The 20,958-nt window shown below is 37.1% G+C and overlaps 1 protein-coding gene across 1 annotated transcript in view; it reads left to right on the forward strand.

The window, feature by feature from the left end:
* The window catches only part of LOC149503443 (uncharacterized), a 62,630-nt gene extending 41,783 nt beyond the window's left edge, over nucleotides 1–20,847 (forward strand). Inside the window, exons 2-7 of the mRNA XM_089733503.1 lie at nucleotides 15,335–15,444; nucleotides 17,588–17,757; nucleotides 18,609–18,857; nucleotides 19,328–19,380; nucleotides 19,715–19,852; nucleotides 20,769–20,847. Of these exons, the coding sequence (XP_089589629.1) occupies nucleotides 15,408–15,444; nucleotides 17,588–17,757; nucleotides 18,609–18,857; nucleotides 19,328–19,380; nucleotides 19,715–19,852; nucleotides 20,769–20,847 (726 nt within the window). The 5' untranslated portion in view covers nucleotides 15,335–15,407. The remainder of the gene's footprint in view (nucleotides 1–15,334; nucleotides 15,445–17,587; nucleotides 17,758–18,608; nucleotides 18,858–19,327; nucleotides 19,381–19,714; nucleotides 19,853–20,768) is intronic.
* Nucleotides 20,848–20,958: the final 111 nt, after the last annotated feature.

The following is a 20,958-nucleotide window of genomic DNA, read 5'->3' on the forward strand; positions in this document are numbered from 1 at the left end:
GACCTCTTGTGAGTCCGCCCGGGTAGGCACCATCGCCCTGCCTTTTTCTGCCGTGAAGCAGTAATACGTTTCGATTTGAAGGGTGGGGCAGCCGTTGTAACTATTCTGAGACCTTTTAACTCTTATCTCATGGTGGGTTGCGGCGTTTACGTTGTAGATGTCTATGGGCTCCAGTAACCACTTAAAACCAGGTGAGCTGTGAACTCATCCATCCATCTAAGCAATAAAAATAACAACTCAAGTGCAGCAGTTTCGCAAATGGATGCACCTACAACCGGATCGGAATAGCGACCCGCTGAGAAGAGTCGAGGAGAAACTCAGCGGGCTGACGCATGGCTTAGGTTACACGTCGAACCCTTTTCCGAGTTCGACGAATATGATTACCGAGGTCTCTAGTCTAGTGCTGGGGTTAATAGGGCGTCGTCATGCATACATACATACATGCATACATACATGCATACATACATGCATACATACAGGCATACATGCATACATAAATCCATACATACATGCATACATACACGCATACATGCATACATGCATACATACATACATATGTACATACATACATACATACATAGATGCATACATACATGCACACATGCATACATGCATAAATACATGAATACAAACATAAATGCATACATACATTCATACGCACTTGCATACATGCATACATGCATGCATACATACACGCATACATACATTCATGCATACATGCATACACGCATACAAGCACACTTGCATACACGCATACATACATACATGCATATATGCATACATGCGTATATGCATACATGCGCACATGCATACATGCATACATACCTGCATGCATATATGAATACATACATACATGTATACATACATGAAAACATGCATACTTGCATACATACATACATACTTGCATACATACATACATACATACATATATAAATGCATACATGCATACATACATGCTTACATACAGGCATACATGCATACATACATGCAGACATGCATACATGCATACATACATACATACATACATACATACATACATGCATACATGCACACATGCATACATACATTCATACGCACTTGCATACATGCATACATGAAAACATACATGCATGCATACATGCATACACGCATACATGCGCACATGCATACATACATACATACCTGCATGCATATGTTCATATTTACATGCATACAAACATGCATACAAACATGCATACATGCATACATACATACATACATACATGCATACATACATGCATACATACATGCATACATACATGCATACATACATGCATACATACATGCATACATACATGCATACATACATGCATAGATACATATATACATGCATACATACATGCAAACATGCATACATGCATACATGCATACATACTTGCATACATACATACATACATACATACATACATACATACATGCATACATGCATACAAGCAAATATGCATACATACATACAAACACACATAAATGCATGCTTCGTATTCTGAGCCACCATCATGCCCATTTCTATTAATAAAACAAAATTGAGAGAAACGGAAGTTCACGTAAGCCTTAACATTTTCTTTATTTCTATATACAGTGTAAGCTCATTATACGCGCTTCCTTCATACAAATTAATATTCAATTAAGAAAATCGAATTGTTGATATTATTAATAATAATTAAAACTGACCGTTCATTATAAGTAGTAGTAATAAAGCGGAGGAGAAATACATGTTATTGCGTCAAGTGCGTGACAGTGGAAACTGTCTTCTAAGCCATCGAGGAAGATCGAGGGAATGCTATTTAATAAATAACCTTTGGAACAGTCACTTAAGGAAGAATATATAGAGTCAGATAAATCTGAAAATCTATAATGTTTTGAGTCTTTAATATGTACATATTATAAGTAATACTAACTATGGTTTTTACTGAAATCATTCTCTTTTTTTTTCCTACCTTAACTTAAGCCTTGAGAGGCTATTTCAGCGGAACCTTAACTAGCAGGTGAACTCACGGGGCTCAAACCTGATGACGATGCTAACACGAACCCTAGCAAGAGCCGTGCTTCGAAGAATCTACCACCGGATCGGAAACGCGACCCACTGAGAAGATCCGGCGAGAAACTCAGTGGGCTGTGTCTGAGAGTTAATTTACTCGTCGAACCCGTCGCTTGCGACGAAGGGAACGGTGACCGGTGCTTGAAGTACCTCAAAGCACCGTTAGTGGATCGGGAGGATCCGAAATGACGTGTTTGGGGCGACGTCGACTGCTTTCCATTCTTTCCGCAGGATTGGGAATGAATCATTCTCGTTGAACCCCTCACACACAGCACACTACGTTTCTCGCCGGATCTTCTCAATGGATCGCGTTTCCGATCCGGTGGTAGATTCTGCGAAGCACTAATCTTGCTAGGGTTAAGGTTAGCAACTGCGTCAGGTTTGAGCCCCGGGAACTAATCTACTCACCCGCAGAATCTAGTGTTACTCCCTCGAGGATACTAGAATACGTAGGGAAAAAAAACTGAAATCAAAATTAAGAACATAAAAAGGTTTCCAGCAAAAAATTGTTTGAGGCCGGAATAATCTTCCATAGCTTTAAAATAGAAATACATAATAATATAATAGTTATTACGGCTATTTTCAAGGAATGCGTGGCTCTTGTACGGAAATACCACGTCAAAAGAACAAATCTGTAAGAGACTGCACATTCTTACCACATTGAGTTCTTGACATACTTCTGTGGTGGTGGCCATTATACAACACAGCCAAGATACTTGACAGATGCCTGAATCTCCCTTACGATATTTTTTAAGATAAGACATCTACAACGTAAATGCGCCACACACCTTGAGATATAAGTTCTTAAGTCTCAGTTTAATTACAACGGCTACCCCACCTTTCAAACCGAAACCCATTACTGCTTCACGGTACAAAAAGGCAGGGTGGTGGTACCTACCCGTGCGGACTCACAAGAGCTCCTACCAACAGTAATTACGCAAATTATAATTTTGCGGGTTTTATTTTTATTACACGATGTTATTCCTTCACCGTGGAAGTCAATCGTGAATATTTATTAAGAACGTATTTCATTAGAAAAACCCGCCTGCGGGATCCGAACACCGGTGCATCGCTAGATACGATTGCACCGGACGTATTATCCTTTATTCCACGACGACTTCGAAATAAACTTGAAACGACACAATTCAAAATTAATTCAAACTAGCACGTAACATTTTCACATGTCTGTATTTGATAATGGTGAAAATGGCATTACTCAGTATAAGCGAGAATAACCGCTCACCACCAGGTGGGTATGCTTATCTGCACACAAGAGCAATAATTTATCTTTCATTCTCTTACTAATGTTAAAATTTTTACTGGTGGTAGGACCTCTTGTGAGTCCGCGCGGGTGGGTACCACCACTCTACCTATTTCTGCCGTGAAACAGTAATGCGTTTCGGTTTAAAGGATGGGGCAGCCGTTGTAGCTATACGCGAGACCTTAGAACTTGTATCTCAAAGTGGGTGGCGCGTACGTTGTGGATGACTATGGGCTCCAGTAACCACTTAGCACCAGGTGGCCTGTGAGCTCGTCCACCCATCTAAGCAAAAAAAAAAAAAGAAAAAAAAATGAGAATAGTATAATAGAAGACATGAGTAGATGTAGGCGTTAAGTACCATTTTTAAGATTTTGGAGTTTTTACATTGAATGAAGTTGTTATGTGCCTATATTAGACCTTAAATCTCTGGGTTTAAAGGCTATTTTTAGAAGTAACATGTGATGAAGGAATTATCTACGAAGAAAAAGTACAAGTAACATGTTTGTTGCCCGTGTTCTCAAAATTAACAAATTGTATCATATCGCCTTCATCCACTCAAGTCTTCAATTACTAATGGATCATGGCTACGGCTATGTAGCCCACTGAATTTCTCGCCGGATCTTCTCAGTGGGTAGCGTTTCCGATCCGGTGGTAGATTCTGTAAAGCACGGCTCTTGCTAGGGCTCGTGTTAGCAACGTCGTTAGGTTTGAGCCCCGTGAGCTCACCTACAAGGTTAGGTTCCGCTGATATAGCCTCTCAAGGCTATCTATCAGCTTAGGTAGGAAAAAAAAGTTACGGCACTAATGTGATAGTTATGTGTTAGATTTTTTAAGTTACTAACATAGATATAAGTAATTACTACTAACAAAATGTTATGGTTCAAAAAAAAAAAAAAAACTGAAATAAAGTATTAATAATAATAATAATGTGTTAATTCTACCTTAACCGGTAAGTCAGACAACATAAGATAGTCCATCAATTGATCGAGTAGATCGTTATGTATGTATGTATGCATGCATGTATATATGTGTCTGTGTATGTATGTATGAATGTATGTATGTATATATAACGGCCGTCTGGTGTAGTGGTAAGTGACATGGTCACTACACAAGGGGGGTCGCGGGTTCGAATCCCGCCAAGGGAAGATATTTGTATGATAAATATAAATGTCTTTTCCAGGGTTATGGATGTATATTAAATATATGTATGTGTATAATAAAAATCTTACATTTATATCCGTTATCTGATACCTGTAACACAAGTTCTTTACGAACTTATCACGGGACCAGTTAACGTGGCGTGATTGTTAGTAAATATTTATTTATTTATTTATTCATATATGTATATATGTATGTATGCGTAGGATCGGGAGTGGACATTATTTTGTTGAACACCAAGTAAAACGAACTCACTTTTTGATTCCCGATTTAATCAACAATAATATGATAAATTACACAATAAACAGGACAACAATAATATGTTCAACGATATATAATCATTTATTAGAAAAACAATATAAATCCCACTACACAAGCTCACGCACACCACAATAAAATCAAAACACATTCTAAATTTATAATCAACATGAAAGATAGTTTCCCCTTTACAAGGCGTTCAGTCTTTTAGGAAAATATATATTTTAAACGGCTCGAAAAATAAAATGCAGCGAAGAGGCAATCTCGGCCGTGTAACTTAATTTTGCATCTCTCAAGGACTAAATAAACTCACGATCTTCTACTCAACCGCTTTGTCGTAAGTGAGGCCGCCTTTTTAAATAAAATAAGCAATAAAACACGAGAAAGTATGAATATAAAAGAACAAATAAAAATCGCTTCATTCTTTTCATATTTTTAATTTTCATTCTCTTATTACGCTTGAGCATTACAAAAGCGAAACTGAATTTGATTGTTACGCTATGACGTTTTATAATAACCACTCAACAAGCACTGAAATTTTGAATAACGTTTTCTGATGTACTGGAGAGAACATACCTCTTACTTAGAAAAGTATTATTGTCGACGTAAATAAACTTCTCGGAATTAATGCGAGCGAAGCAGCGTGTAAAAGCTATTATAACTTTATTATAATACTAGCTGACCCGACAGACTTCGTAGTGCCTCAATCTATCGATTAAAGACCTGAACTTTTGTATAAAATAAACTTAAAACAAACAAAAGGAATCTGTCCGACGAGGGCACATCAAAGGAAAAACAAAATTGTTATTTTTAGTTAATTCCGAGTATTTTGATGTTTATCTACCTTTTAAACTTTCTCTGGACTTCCACAAATAATTCAAGACCAAAATTAGCCAAATCGGTCCAGCCGTTCTCGAGTTTTAGCGAGACTAACGAACAGCAATACATTTATATATTTATAGATATAGATGTAATTGAATTTAACTAACTACATCCAGGGGCTTAGAGTCCGGTGAGACTGTCGCTAAATGTGTGCTAGATATTATTTTCTTGAAGCTATTCCCGCGGCATATCTCTTACCATGATGTTCTCGTTCTTGTTGTTGTAGTCCTAAGGTACATAGCTGGTCCTCACAAGTTGTCTCCACTTCACCTTGTCCTTACGCTTGCCCCTTAACATCAGCTTTATCATCATGATTATTTGATAAAAACTTATTGACTATGAAAATAACTGTTGCATGTATTCAGAATTGACCCTGTAGTCGCACGATGTTTATGAAGCCCTCTAAGTTTCTCGCCGGATCTTCTCAGTGGGTCGCGTTTTCGATCCGGCGGTAGATTCTGCGAAGCACTGCTCTTGCTAGGGCCAGTGTTAGCAACACTCCCGATTTGAGCCCCATGAGCTTAACCACGCTTCAAGGAGAAGCTGAAATAGCCTCTCAGGGCTGTCAGCATGGCCGGCCGTGAGCTTGTTTGCTCATTTCTGGGAGCTCAAAGTGCATGTACACAAAATGTACTAAATAAAACGAGTTTCAAACAATATTCCTGTGCACAATTAGAGCTGTTTATGCAACAGTTGATACTCTGCATATAGTATAATAGACTATTGTTATCAGAACGGATAATACCGCCACTTTTGTTGACTTTAAAAATATATAAAAATGTCGATTGAATACAAGTCTAAGTTAAGGTATTACTGGTTTTAATTATTGATAATTCGAAGTCAACAAGTTATATTATGATACCATTCAACGTTGATATCATTATTGGGGATTTCGTTTGAGAAATAGATTGGTTTTTATTTATTATTTGTGTATCCGCAATCATTTGATTTGTATAGCTATGTAAGCTGCTTAAACGCTACCTTATTACTTCGAATACCTGGGCGCTTGTGATTTAAAATGAAATGGTTCGGAATGGAAAAATATCTGAACTTACGGCTAAATGTATTGATGGTTGATTACGCCGGTAAAAGTAACGCCACCTATCGCCGAATAGCCGAACCGAATATCAAAGGATCTAGTAACATCTAGAACGCTCGAGAAGTACAACGCCATCTATTGTCAGATACTTGAAACACAAACATCAAAAATACTCGACTTGTGAGGAATGTTCTCGAAGATTCTAGGGATATCGTATCGACTGTAAAAGCGTTGCAGAGATAGCACGCAGTCAATAAGTAATCGAAACTACTCGAAGCGAAGAACAGCGAACGGATCACCTGAAGCGAAGCGGAAGAAGCGTATTGAGAATTTTAAAGTGTTCTGTGTGTGTCCTAAGTGATAAATACAGTTTTAAGTTGTAGTTTGGTGGAACATTTATTTATCCCGATCATAATATTTGTTATGGAAAATTTTACGTTATAATCAATAATAATGTGACGGATTTCCAGTTTCCAAAAAAAAAAAATTTAATTGTCTTATTTGTTCATTCGTACTTGGGGGTACATATTGTTGGCTATTAGAAAAATTTTGAACTAGGAAATTTTTACGAATTTCGATATATTATATTAATTATTGGAAATTTATTACCAACAAAATGATGGACTATAACTTAAGAAGGTCGTAATTCTCAAAATACAGTTCGTATGCTCGTATATTTCTTGGAGATTATCGGTTATCGATATTAATAGATTTAGCGGTAATTCATACAATTAGGGTCACAGAGCATGAGACGGTTTTCATTAGTTCACAAATATTTCAAAGTTACAAATTTTAGTTTGAGCATGCAGGTAGGATTTAGGTTGAGGATATTACATCTTCAAATAATTCAATCGAGACCACAACATTAAGTTATACTCCGGAATTTCCAAATTTTTTTTTTTTCTAAACTGAGCCGATCTTTTGCCTTTTGAATATATTAAGCTGCAAGGTTCCTGTTCGATAAAAGAGCCATTTTTATTGTATTTATAATACGCTCATACTGAACAACAGTGACACTAACTATTGTGGTGGTAAAAGATTTTTGACAGATGCCTATATCGCGCTAACGATATTTTAGGCATAAGCTTACATTGCAAGTTCCGATGGATAACATTAAGATCGGCAAACTACCAACCTGATTACCTGATCTCTACAGGGTGGTTTTTTTAATACCTATCCATGCTATGTTTCCAATCAAAACCTTAGATAACGAAGGTCGGAATAAGAATCATTAACATATGATTTTAATCCACAAGTGAGACTTTATAATTGTAAATAGACATGCTTTAACAAAAACATCTTCAAATAGAAAAAAAAGATATTCCAAAATAAATTAATAGAAACTATATCGATAATTATTGAAATTGGTTGGCATGATATTGAGTTATTCATCTATTTGTCGCGCACGTACTTAATGCAAATTTAAGACTTGTATGGTTTTCTCATGGATACCATTATCAGAACTGGACTATATTGAAATGAAGCCACACGGGAAGCGTCAGCTTTCTAATAAAAAAAGGATCATCAAAATCGATTCACCCAGTCAAAAGTTATGAGATAATAAACATAAAAAAACAGTACAGTTAAATTGAGAACCTCCTCCTTTTTTTTTTAAGTCGGTTTAAAATAGAGAGACATCAATCTAAGGGTGGCCGCTAATGAGCCGTAAAATTACAACAGCAATCAAACATGAACAATCCGTTTGTGTCTTATTTTGTTCGAAAGTGTACCTTTTTTGTCATCTTTTTATATCTTTTTTGCCACGTACCATCCGTCTATGGTATGAGCTTCCCTCCACGGTGTTTCCCGAGCGCTATGACATGTCCTTCTTCAAACGAGGCTTGTGGAGAGTATTAAGCGGTAGGCTCTGCCCCTGGCATTGCTGAAGTCCACGGGCGACGGTAACCACTCACCATCAGGTGGGCCGTATGCTCGTCTGCCTATAAGGGCAATAAAAAAAAAACCTTGTTGCACTGAGTGAATTAAGAACGGTTTATTGTAGACGGGAAGCAACAGGTACGCGAGGGTGGTGCACGCTTTGAAGCCGTTATTAGATGAAGCTGATCCAATGTTGAGTGCTCGTAAAGGCGATTAGCCTCTCCAGCTTTTAATAGCCACAGCATTATATTGTCGTTTTATTCCTTAATCGTTTTTTAATTGGCAATTTAATAGTTTCTTATTATTAATACGCTTTTATTGGCTTCAGACATATGTATGTTAGTATGTTAGTAACAGAATCTTTGAACATGATTCTTGGATTAACCCAAAATTTGGTATACTTATTAAGGACCGATGATATAGACTATCTATAGATAGGATATAAGGGGTTTGTTCCCATGCGGTATTGAAGCCCACTGAGTTTCTCGCCGGATCTTCTCAGTGAGTCGCAATTCAGATCTGACGGTAGATTCAACGAGGCACGTCCTTTGCTAGGGGAGATGTTAGATTTTTTTTTTTTTTTTATTGCTCTTTATTTGGACGAGCTCACAGCCCACCTCGTGTTAAGTGGTTACCGGAGCCCACAGACATCTACAACGTAAATGCCGCCACCTACCATGAGATATGAATTCTAAGGTCTCAGTATAGTTACAACGGCTGCCGCACCCTTCAAACCGAAACGCATTACTGCTTTACGGCAGAAATAGGCAGGGTGGTTGAAGCTACCCGTGAGGACTCACAAGAGGTCCTATCACCAGTAAAAATTCTCCCAGACTGGGTCCCTGAGCTCAAAGCATTCGGTGATGCTAGCATAACGCCTCAATATTACTAGCAATAGTTAGAAAAAAAGAGAAGAGTGTTATTAAATCACAGATAATCCGACTGTTCAGTACAATATCAAATTTGTTAGTCCTTTCAATAATATACCACGCTCTCAGAATGTCTTAATATTCTGTTTCAATTTTCCGCGTATGCGTAGAGCACGCCTGCCGGTGCCAACTAATAAATAAATGAAGGTAATAAATCGATTTACAAGTGGTAGTTCAAAAATCATCCCTAATTGCTTATGTTAAATAAAAAAACATTTTTATCGGATAAAAATGCAAATGTCAAATTTAAATAACCTGCATGCAGCACGCATTGTTTACCTTGAAAACATTTCACAAACTCCCTTTGTGAAATCCAAGTGCTGTTTGCCGAAGTGCACGCATAGTTTTGCATAATTAACCGAGAGAATGGCTTGGAAACGTTACTCATATGGTTTTTGGCTCTTTCACTTTAGACGACAACGACGAACATTGAAATCACTTAACACCAGATGAGCCGAGAACTCGTCCACGCATCTGAGCAATAAAAAAATCGCGTGAACGGATGGAGCACGGAGAAATAAACAATAACTCGCACAGTTTTACTGGTGATAGGAACTATTGTGAGTCCGCGCTGGTAGGTACCACCGCTCTGCCTATTTATGCCGTGAAGCAGTAATGCGTTTCGGTTTGAAGGGTGGAGCAACCGTTGTAACTATACTGAGATCTTAGAACTTATATCTCAAGGTGGGTGGCGCATTTACGTTGTAGATGTCCATGGGCTCCAGTAACCACTTAACACTACGTGGGCTGTGAGCTCGTCCACCCATCTAAGCAATAAAAGAAATACAAGAAAAACATTATCTTGATATATTATCATTAGTTAAATAACACTTGACTCTATACTAATATATAAATATACAGTGCCTTTAACGGATGTTCCATTATAACTACTGAACCATGCATCCGATTGACTTGAAACTTGATATTCATTTAGAAAATACATGTACTTAATGTATAGGCTAATATTTATATGAGTGTTGGAGTCCCTTGTAATAATGATCATTGTTCTATACTCTTCGTATATACTGTGTTACTTATAATATTTTGTATTAAAGTTTAACAATATTTGCTATGTGTATGTGCAATACTATAATTTTCATGTCGTATTTGTTATTTTAGCTGTTCTACAGACACACTCATCACTTTTAAATATTATTCTCATAATCCTCTCGCAGGTCTGCTGGAAGAGATTTCTTAAAGAAATAAGCAGTGCCTTTGTACATAATTTTCCTATTACTCTGTACTATGTCTTCTTTTTTGTGTGTACTTAAATAAATAAATAATGACAATAAAATTAAATAATAATGTTATTTTTAAATGCCCAGCGAAGCGGGCGAGTACGGCTAGTAACTTATATTTTTCACTTTTCAAACTAAAGATTTCATTTTCACAGTTTTAGTGTTACAGCTCATTTGGTGTAAAACTCTTTTAAAACACATAAAGGTTTTGCAATCTCGTAACCTCTCATACGGTTCCATTAATCGCCTTGAGACGTTTCTAAAAGCAAATACAAACTTTTAATGCAATTTTCAAGGGGTAAGCCTTCGCGGAGCTTTACCGAGATCTGGCATGACGTGTTTTCTATAAAGTTTTTGAAATTGCAGTATGTTCTGAGTTCGTTTTCAATATTGATTCGCGGAATTGTATTTCGATTGTTTGAAATTCAGATTGCTTGTGTGAGCTAGAGATTGGAATATTGTGGTTTTTTTTTTATCTGTGTGAGTAATGTTAGCTTGAAGATTTACGAGTAAATAGAATGCGAGGTATCGTTTGAAATTTTGAACGTCAGCATTACTTAATGCACGTTGAGAACTGTAATTATTAAGTATAAATAGCGTACTTATTTATTAATTTCGAAACCTATTTAAAATTTTAATTCGATACGGTTTGTTACTTAAAAAATCCAAAGAATGCATTTTAACTTTATGAATACATTCAATAGTAATATGGTACTGCAAAAACGGAAACTATTTTGTAGTTTTCTCAAACTTTTAATAGATAAATTAAATCCTAATATATTATCTTTAAAACGTATACTAAGTTTAGTTCATGTCTATCTACTTCACCAGTTCTAAAGTGTATAACAAAATATTAATCACAAGGTGAACGAAGTAAAATAGTTACATGTTTTAAAGTCGAATAAATGAATTACTTTAAACTGTATCAGCATAAGTTGTTACTAATAACTACCTAGTCAGGTCATAAGTATTGTCACACAGTAAAAACTTTTCTTTTAGAATGCTGGCCACAAAAAAGTTTATTGAATTCGAATTTCGAATTGTTCATGAAAATAAAAATGTATACTTTTAGAATTTTACTCATTTTTAAATATGGAGTGGACGCTTAAAGAAGACCGTGTTGCAGTTATTGCGTTGCATCGTTGCGGTTACGCGCCAATTCAAATTTTTAACATACTGAAAAATTTTAATATAACCAAAAGATTCGTTTATCATACCATCAAACGATACAATGAAGACTCTAGTGTAGATGACTGGTCAAGAAGTGGTGGCCCTCAGTCTGTTAGGACTCCAGCAGTGATAAAAGCTGTGAAGGCGCGATTTCAAAGAAATCCCAAACGTAAGTAGAAACTGTTGGTCCTTCAGATGGGGTTAAGCAGAACCACGGTGAAAAGGGTGTTAAATGAAGACTTAGGGCTTCGGGCATATCGAAGAAAAACAGGATATCGTTTGAATGCTCGTCTAATGGACCTGAGACTGAAGAGATGCCGCGCTTTGTTGAAGCGGTACGCGGGAAAAACATATCGGGAAATTCTTTTTTCGGACGAAAATTTTTTTACCGTAGAAGAGAGCTACCACAAACAAAATGATAAGGTGTACGCACACAGTAGTGAAGAAGCGAGCAACCGTATTCCGCGTGTCCAACGAGGTCATTTTCCATCCTCGCTCATGGTATGGTTGGGAGTTTCTTATTGGGGCTTAACAGAGGTACATTTTTGTGAGAAAGGTGTAAAAACGAATGCAGTTGTGTATCAAAATACAGTCCTGACGCACCTTGTGGAACCTGTTTCTCATACCATGTTCAATAACAGGCACTGGGTATTCCAACAAGATTCGGCGCCAGCTCATAGAGCGAAGAGCACACAATACTGGCTGGCGGCGCGTGAAATCGACTTCATCCGGCACGAAGACTGGCCCTCCTCCAGTCCAGATTTGAATCCGTTAGATTACAAGATATAGCAACACTTGGAGGAAAAGGCGTGCTCAAAGCCTCATCCCAATTTGGAGTCACTCAAGACATCCTTGATTAAGGCAGCCGCCGATATTGACATGGACCTCGTTCGTGCTGCGATAGACGACTGGCCGCGCAGATTGAAGGCCTGTATTTAAAATCATGGAGGTCGTTTTGAATAAACTTTAGTGTCATAAGAATCTATGTTTTGTTAAGTTCATTTTGGTATATGAATGGTTACATGATGAATAAACTTGTTTCAATTATTTTACATTAAACATGTGACAGAATTTATGACCTGACTAGGTAGTTATAACTGTATAAGTTCCTACTTATTTTGTATTTACTTGCATATTTTTAGTATTTATTTGTATTTAATCGTACGTAAGTCTCTCTTTAACAACTTTGAGAAGGAAGTGACCAGAAGGATTCAGTTGGGCTGGGCAGCGTTCGGGAAGCTTCGTCAGGTCTTTTCGTCGCCCATACCACAATGTCTGAAGACAAAGGTCTATAATCAGTGCGTCCTACCCGTGCTTACCTACGGAGCCGAAACGAGGACACTGACTGTGCGACTAGTCCACCAATTAAAAGTTACTCAGCGAGCTATGGAGCGAGCTATGCTCGGTTTGTCATTGCGAGACCGAATACGCAATGAGGTCATTCGGGCAAAGACCAAAGTGATCGATATAGCTCGCAGAGTTAGTAAGCTGAAGTGGCAGTGGGCTGGTCACATATGTCGCAGAACCGATAACCGTTGGGGTAGACGTGTTCTGGAGTGGAGACCGCGAACCGGCAAACGTAGTGTAGGACGCCCTCCTGCTAGATGGAGCGACGACCTGCGCAGGGCAGCTGCCAGTAACGGGATGCGTAGAACCGAAGATCGGGTTCAGTGGTGAGCTTTGGGGGAGGCCTATGTCCAGCAGTGGACTGCCGCAGGCTGATGATGATGATAATGATGATGAAGTCTCTCTTATGTTGTATTTATTTTTCACATGTGTATATAAGTATATATTTTTATATAAGTTTATTAAGATATATAGCACCTTCTATTGTTTGTTTTATATGCTTACTCTGTACATGTGGTGTCAAATAAAGAGTTACATTATTATTATTATTTAAAGAATTTCATTTTAGTACATTTTTAATCCACGTTTTCGACTCCCTCTTTGTGTCCGCATTTTTATTTATTTGTCAAAATCGATGTTACACGACGCTCTTTGACCGGATCAGTTCTGCGGCTTTTTTTGGTCATTTTTTGGTAAATATGCAGCCGTTGCTTGCAGGTTCACACGGCGAAATTCGCAGAACGCATTTTGCCCGGTTTTTTTATTTTTAAAAGATAACCGTTATTGAGTTTCTGTTATTTGTCTTGCTCTCTGACATATTATCCTTTTTTAAATATGATTTGTAAAGAGCATTAAGTACTATAGAAGTCTAAAAGCGGAAGTAGCTACTCGCTATCAGATATATAGCATGTGCCGTTTTATTAACACAGCAAAGACTTAGACTTTCACAAAAACAAATAACTGGGCTTATTTTTCATTAAGAAGATAATGTAACTAATTTAGAACAAATTATTTTCTATAACATACGTTTTTACATTCTAACTATAAAGTTACATTAAGTTAACGAAAAGAACTATAACCTGACATTTGTAATATAAAATGTAACTAATATATATAACACCATATTCAAATTTCGACGAAAAACCTTAGTCCTTCGCTACCACTAAAACTGTAAAATATTCAAAACATAACTAATAATAATATAATCACAATAATGAACGCGATATTAAACCGGAAAAGTAGTTTTAAAGAATACTATAAAATGTCTAATTTATTTCATAAGAAGTATTCAGTTAACTTTGCAAATTTCCAAACATCATGAAACCTTTGATCTGGTTTTAATTAGTGAGTATCAACAAATGCAATGGCATCGTAGCGCCGCTAGCGGCTCAACAAGCCAATAAACAAATTACGTCGCCCCTCTGTGAATTTGAGGCTTAATAATGTTACCGTGTCTTTTGATCTAGTCTGGGCAGGAGATTTAGGTTCGATAAAGAAAATAAACTGATACGGCATCGCCTGTTACTTACGTGGCTAATTGCTTCCTAGTATTTGATTGATAGCAAAAATATTTCTCGCGACAGATGCACTTGCACTCGAGTTTATGATGAACTACGTTTTTTTTAAAATATTGCTTAGTTGGACGGCCTAGTTCGCAGCCCACCTCCAATTCCAATAAAGCCTTTCATTAAGCCACCGTGGCAATTTTGATTTTATCCTGACGACGTACACGCAATGATCGAATTCATATATTGCCTGCATACTGTTTTATATGAAGTTAGATGCTAATTTCGGTCTTCTGAGTTGGTTTCTTCATTGCTGAAGGTCGTGTCTAATTTGAAATGTGGACCACTCGATGCAAAATGTTTCCCCACGTCTTCCTGTCCTCGGCGGTATTTATAGCTTCGGTTAGTGGCAGGCCGGTGAGCGTCTTTACCAGATCAGACCGGAGGGTAGGTATGCGTTCGCGTGATCTTCTCCCGTCAATCTGACCAACTACCATCAGCTTCTCTAAGTTATCGGGGCCTCTATGGCCTCTAATTTCGGTAGAGCTGAAAACTTTTGTGTTAGGCAAGTTTATTTAATCAGAGCTGGCGGTAACATATATGTCTTTTACAGTAAAATCAAACCACCGGTGGACCGGCTATCGTCATAAGTCAACTGAGGAAGTGAAGCTCCGCCAGTTGACAGCATGGCGGCTTCCTCCACGAACGTCGACACGCACAGAGGTAGATGTATACCTTTTTTAATTATTTTTAATAGAAATATTAAGCCTTTTCTTTCTGTCTGTCCCTCAATTAAACGTTTTGTTTTCTGTTGTGGAACGAAGTTCCTTATGGGACGATGCGGAGGGGTACCCTAACCGGGAATAAACGTCCGTAACGTAAGATTCTTATTAGTAATGCACACAGTGTACGACTTAACTTTGTAATAACGTACAAAAAATAACATATTTTTTTATCATTCATTGACCACGATCTCAGAGCGTTCGTTTGCGCAATACATTATAACTCTTATGCAAACAACCGTGATTGAAGTGTACCACAATAAGTTCGCACGTTACCGAATGACCGTGGGTTGTTGCGAAACCTCCAGTTTTATTTTCTTTATATCTCGAATAGAACTTAAACTTAATATTTTTATAATAAGGAACTTCGATCCTATCCGGTATCCTACGACACCACACATCTTTTTTTATATCTCGCTTGATTAAGCAAGTGTGAACCAACAACAAAATCTCAATGAATTGAGGCTGATATCACTAAAGTTAAAGTCAATAATGGTTTTTTTAACACAGCCGCGTGAAAAATGTAAACAAAAACCTGAAAAAAAATTATGGCGGTTTCATGTTTAGATTACTATTGTTGATTCACAACGGAGATTCTTCGCTTAACTTATGCCATTAACAATATTAGAATACATGGACAGTCAATTATGAACAAATTGATGTTAACTTAAGCCTTCGTCAAACAGAACGCGTACTTAGCGCGCGTCAGAGCGCTAAACTAACGCCGCGCTATGACGCCGAGGATTGTAGTACTGCTATGGTAGCATACCGTCAAACAGAGCGCCAGCGCTATAGCGCTTATAGCGCTGGCGCTCTGTGTGACGGTATGTTACCACAGTAGTACATCACATCTCGGCGTCATAGCGTAGCGCTCTGACGCGCGCTAATTACGCGTTCTGTTTGACGAAGCCTTTAAGTTCTGCGTAAGATTTACGTCGTTAAACACTTAACATCGGATTGTGTACTCGTCCTGTTTTCGTTATTAAATCAAAATACACGTTTTTCTCATGAGAATGCTGATTCTTTTTAAATTACATATTCAGAAAAATAAAAAAACAAAACTGTACTAATTTACAACGATAATGTTAAATGATCAACGCGAATGACAACGGTATGACATGTCCTCCTTCTTCAAACGAGGCTTGTGGAGAGTACTTAACGGAACGCAGCGGCTTATTGGGCCTCTATTGTTGCTGACGTCCACGGGCGACGGTAACCACTCACCATCAGGTGGGCCGTACGATTGTCTTTCAACAAGGGTAATAAAAAAAATTGAAATGTGATAGGGTACCAACGAAATTATTAAAAGCAAAAACATAGATGTTCACAAAAAAATCTGAGCTTATTTCTCATTAGGAGTAATTAGATAAAAGTTGTCTATTACATTCATTAATAAGTTGTACACAAAAAGATTTAAAAGCCAAGCTAAATAGACGAAAGAACTTTAAGCCTACGTTTATGGTGGAATATTCAAAGACCCACCAATCACACATTAGTCCGATGTTACCACGAAAACTGTTGAATATTTTTATCATCAGAAGTGATAATCAATTAAATAACCAACAGTAGATTGGTGACCAACAGTAGATAATATGGTTACACAACCAACAGTAGATTAAAAAATAGCAATTAAAATATTTTTTTCAGATTTCTAAACCTAATCTACCTATGGCCTGTTACGTCAGGTATTATTTGAATAACTAACGTTGCTGATTTCTACTCTTTGTCCATATCGGAGTGACGCGTACAATTGAAAATGTCTTACTGGGAATTATCAGAAGATAATAATAGACATTCTTTTAATAGATTTGTTTATCATGAAACAGACAATTACAAAATTTCTAGACGCATTCCTGCGTCGGGATCCAAATTCAAAGTACCAGTTCCATGTACGTATATCTTTTAGCCTATATTCTATGTCTTTGAATGTAGACACGCTTTAAACATTTGTGGAGCTCTGTAGTATAAGGCCTACCTGATGGTAAGTAGTTTTCGTGGCCTGCCTACCCCTAAGGAATTACTTATTTAGTCGACAAATACACTAGCTTGTTTTATTTTCTGCTGTAACAAATCTTTCTTTTAAGTGTACAAAGCCTTGAATCACAAAGTGAAGAAACCTTTGGAACCATTTTGGGGGGCCTTCGAAGACACAGCGGTCTTGAGTTGCGCCTTCGACATTAAACTTGAAGACACGTATTTTGTTATTTGGAGAGTCGGTCCATACACCGTTCAATTTCCTGATACGAGGTTCAAGGTAAGTTTCGTAAAACATATTATTTTCTTTTTACTTCTGGTAGGAGCGCTCTGAGACTACAGGTTGATAAGCGTTAACTGGAAGGGATAGGGATGATCTTGCTTCCAGTTTTAAGACCGAGACAGCGGTTGTACAATAAATTATTATTATCTCAACAACTGCCGCGCATAAGGATGCTGCAGGATTATCGTAACTATCCGTGCAGGCTTTCAATACACATGCTTAAGATAAAATACACTTTATTGCACACCAAAACACAACTAAAATTAGAAAACAATCAATAAGCAGATACATTTGTACAATAAGCGGTCTTATCGCTAAAAGCTATCTCTTCCAGACATCTTAATGTACGTTATATTTATGGTCAGTTTAGCAAATTCGATTTTTTTAAGGGATTTTATGACCTGGTAACTAAGACCTTTAAGTCATGTGTTATTTTAATTTATATTCTCATTTTTATGAAAAATGACAATATGAAGATGATTAATTTGAGACATCAACTGGGATGAAATGAAATGAAATGAGATGATATGGGATCTACTATAATCTAAGTAAGATGGTGGTCATTTACTGAGATTTTCTCAGTGGACTTTTTGGAGGATCCCGAGAAGTTACGTCCAGCGGCTTTGTTTCATTTTCCCACATGTGCACTTCCACAGATATTAAACAGTTAATAAACCACCGTTATTACACATTTAAACTTGCAGAAGCACTAAATAGACAAAATTAAAACAAATCAGACCATTTAACTCCTCGCGTTCCCGTCAAAAAGTCCTAGCAAATAGAGTTGTTGTTAAAATACGTAAACACTAGTCCTATAAATGATGTTTTTTTTTTAATTATCCATATAGTTGCTGTTCGCTGGATCGGATGCGTTGTTGATAATATACAGCCTGCAGCCCATCATGAGGGGTCCAGTGACCTGTGAGTTGCACATATGCAAATCGCCGAAAAGGACTCAATTCATTAATGAGACCAGTAGCACTATCAATGTTACGGAGTACTGTTTACCAAGCACGAATTTGATGAATAACGGTCAGGTTCTAGATTTCACGGGAATATATGCGATGCATATGAGACCAAGGGCCGGTTGGAAACCGGTAAGGCAATTCAATTTTAATTAGTTTAATTTGAAAACATAACTCGTAGTAGTGATTTAATAGTTTAAAGTAAAATGAACAGAAATCACTGGTGGTTTAAGTTCCTGCCAACTGTGCTTTCAAATGGGTTGCGTTTGGAAATTTGGTGGCTAACTTTTTTTTATTTTTTTTACTGCCCACCTGATTTTAAGCCCATAGACATTTACAACGTAAATGCGCCACCCACCTTGAGATATAAGTTCTGAGGTCTCAGTATAATTACAACAGCTGCCCCACCCTTCAAACCGATACGCATTACTGCTTCACGGCAGAAGCAAGCAGGGTGGTGGTACCTATCCGTGCGGACCCACAAGAGGCTCTACCACCAATAAATGTTTTATGTTGTTTATGAGCTTTAATAACCACTTTACATTAGGTGGGTGGTAAGCTCGTCGGTTGTTTGTAATGAAATTTCTTGGTTTTGTCATCAGAAGACAGATCCAGTTTCCTACAGCTATTTAAAACTGGAGGTTAACTTCTGCAAGTAAGTTTTAATTATTATATATTATCTTTGTTCTTCCTGAAAAATTTTACTGTATCAAATCAATTCATATACCGTGAATCCGTCTCGTTTTGGGGCAGGTTTTTTTTTATTGCCCTTGTAGGCAGACTAGCATATGGCCCACCTGATGGTGAGTGGTTACCGTCACCCATGGACTTCAGCAAGTCTAGGGGCAGAGCCAAGCCGCTGCCTACCGCTAGGAAGAGTTATTATAAAAAAAATACCCTAAACGCTAGAAGCTGATACGCCAACAAAACATAATTTCGGCTTAAGCTACTTAAGGCTCACATTAGATTGAATACTTTTTCTTTTTTAGATTGAATAACGGCTTATACTTTGTACGCCTTGATAGATTTGATAAGGAGAATTGTAGAGTAGACTTCGTTTGTTACAAAGAGAGCAATCCCGCGGTGAATGCGAGTGGTCGACGCGAAGAAGTTATAGTTTTCGAATGGTGAGTTTATTTTCTTCTAAACAGGCTGCTTGACTGAGATTGTCTTTCATTAATCTGGTGTTTTAAAAAGGAAGATATTGTAATATTGCATAAGAAATGCCAAACAGAAGATCACGAATAAGCATATTAATACGGTTTTATTAGCTTCAGACGTATGTATGTATGTTTATAACGGAATCTTTGAACATGATTTTGACCCCCTTCAAAACCTCGGATTAACTCGAAATTTGGTATACTTATTAAGGACCGTAGACAATTCAATATTAAAACAAAAATTAATTTGAATTAAAAATATTGTAAGAAAAAATGATCATCATCATCATAATTATTCTGCCCTTCTCCCAGTCACATGGGGTCGGCGCAACATGTTTTCTCTTTCCATACTCTTCTATCATATACCATTTCTTCGCTCACTCCCCTCCTACCCATATCGTCTTTCACACAATCGATCCATTTCTTCTTAGGTCTATCTAATATAAGAAAAAATGATATTATTGTAAAAAAGCGTGGGGTGCATAGTATAAGTAGTTATAAATATTTTTATGAACAGATATGAGTAGAAGAGGTATTTTGATAATATACTGAAAAGCACGCATTTTTTTGTTGGATTTTCTATAAAAGCGTATTTTGTTAGTTTTTTTAAACTATTATTTATTTTTCATTTTTAGTTGAATTTCAATTTTTACAATTTTTTTTTTCAATATTTTTATATATTGAATTTTCACCGGTCCTTAATAAGTATACCAAATTTCGAATTAATTCGACGTTTTGAAGGGGGTCAAAATCATGTTCAAAGATTCCGTTACAAACATGAAGCTAATAAAAGCGTATTATAAAGGAAGATATTGTAATATTGCACGAGAAACGCCAAACAGAAGATTACTATGAATAAATCTGACCTATTATTTATTCGTAGGAAGATTACGAATAAGCATATTTTTGATGTAAGCATTGCAGTTGACCTTTCAGGACTTTGCCTTAGCCAGCACGAGTGAGCGAAATGACGCGCTGTAGCATTTTCTGTCATTATAATATCACCATGTAAAGATTTACTTTAGAAGGTATCAAGTAAGAGCTGTAACAATTATGCTCATAAAAAAATGTAT

Source organism: Bombyx mandarina, chromosome 01 (assembly GCF_030267445.1).
Source record: "Bombyx mandarina strain Sakado chromosome 01, ASM3026744v2".
Taxonomy (NCBI): domain Eukaryota; kingdom Metazoa; phylum Arthropoda; class Insecta; order Lepidoptera; family Bombycidae; genus Bombyx; species Bombyx mandarina.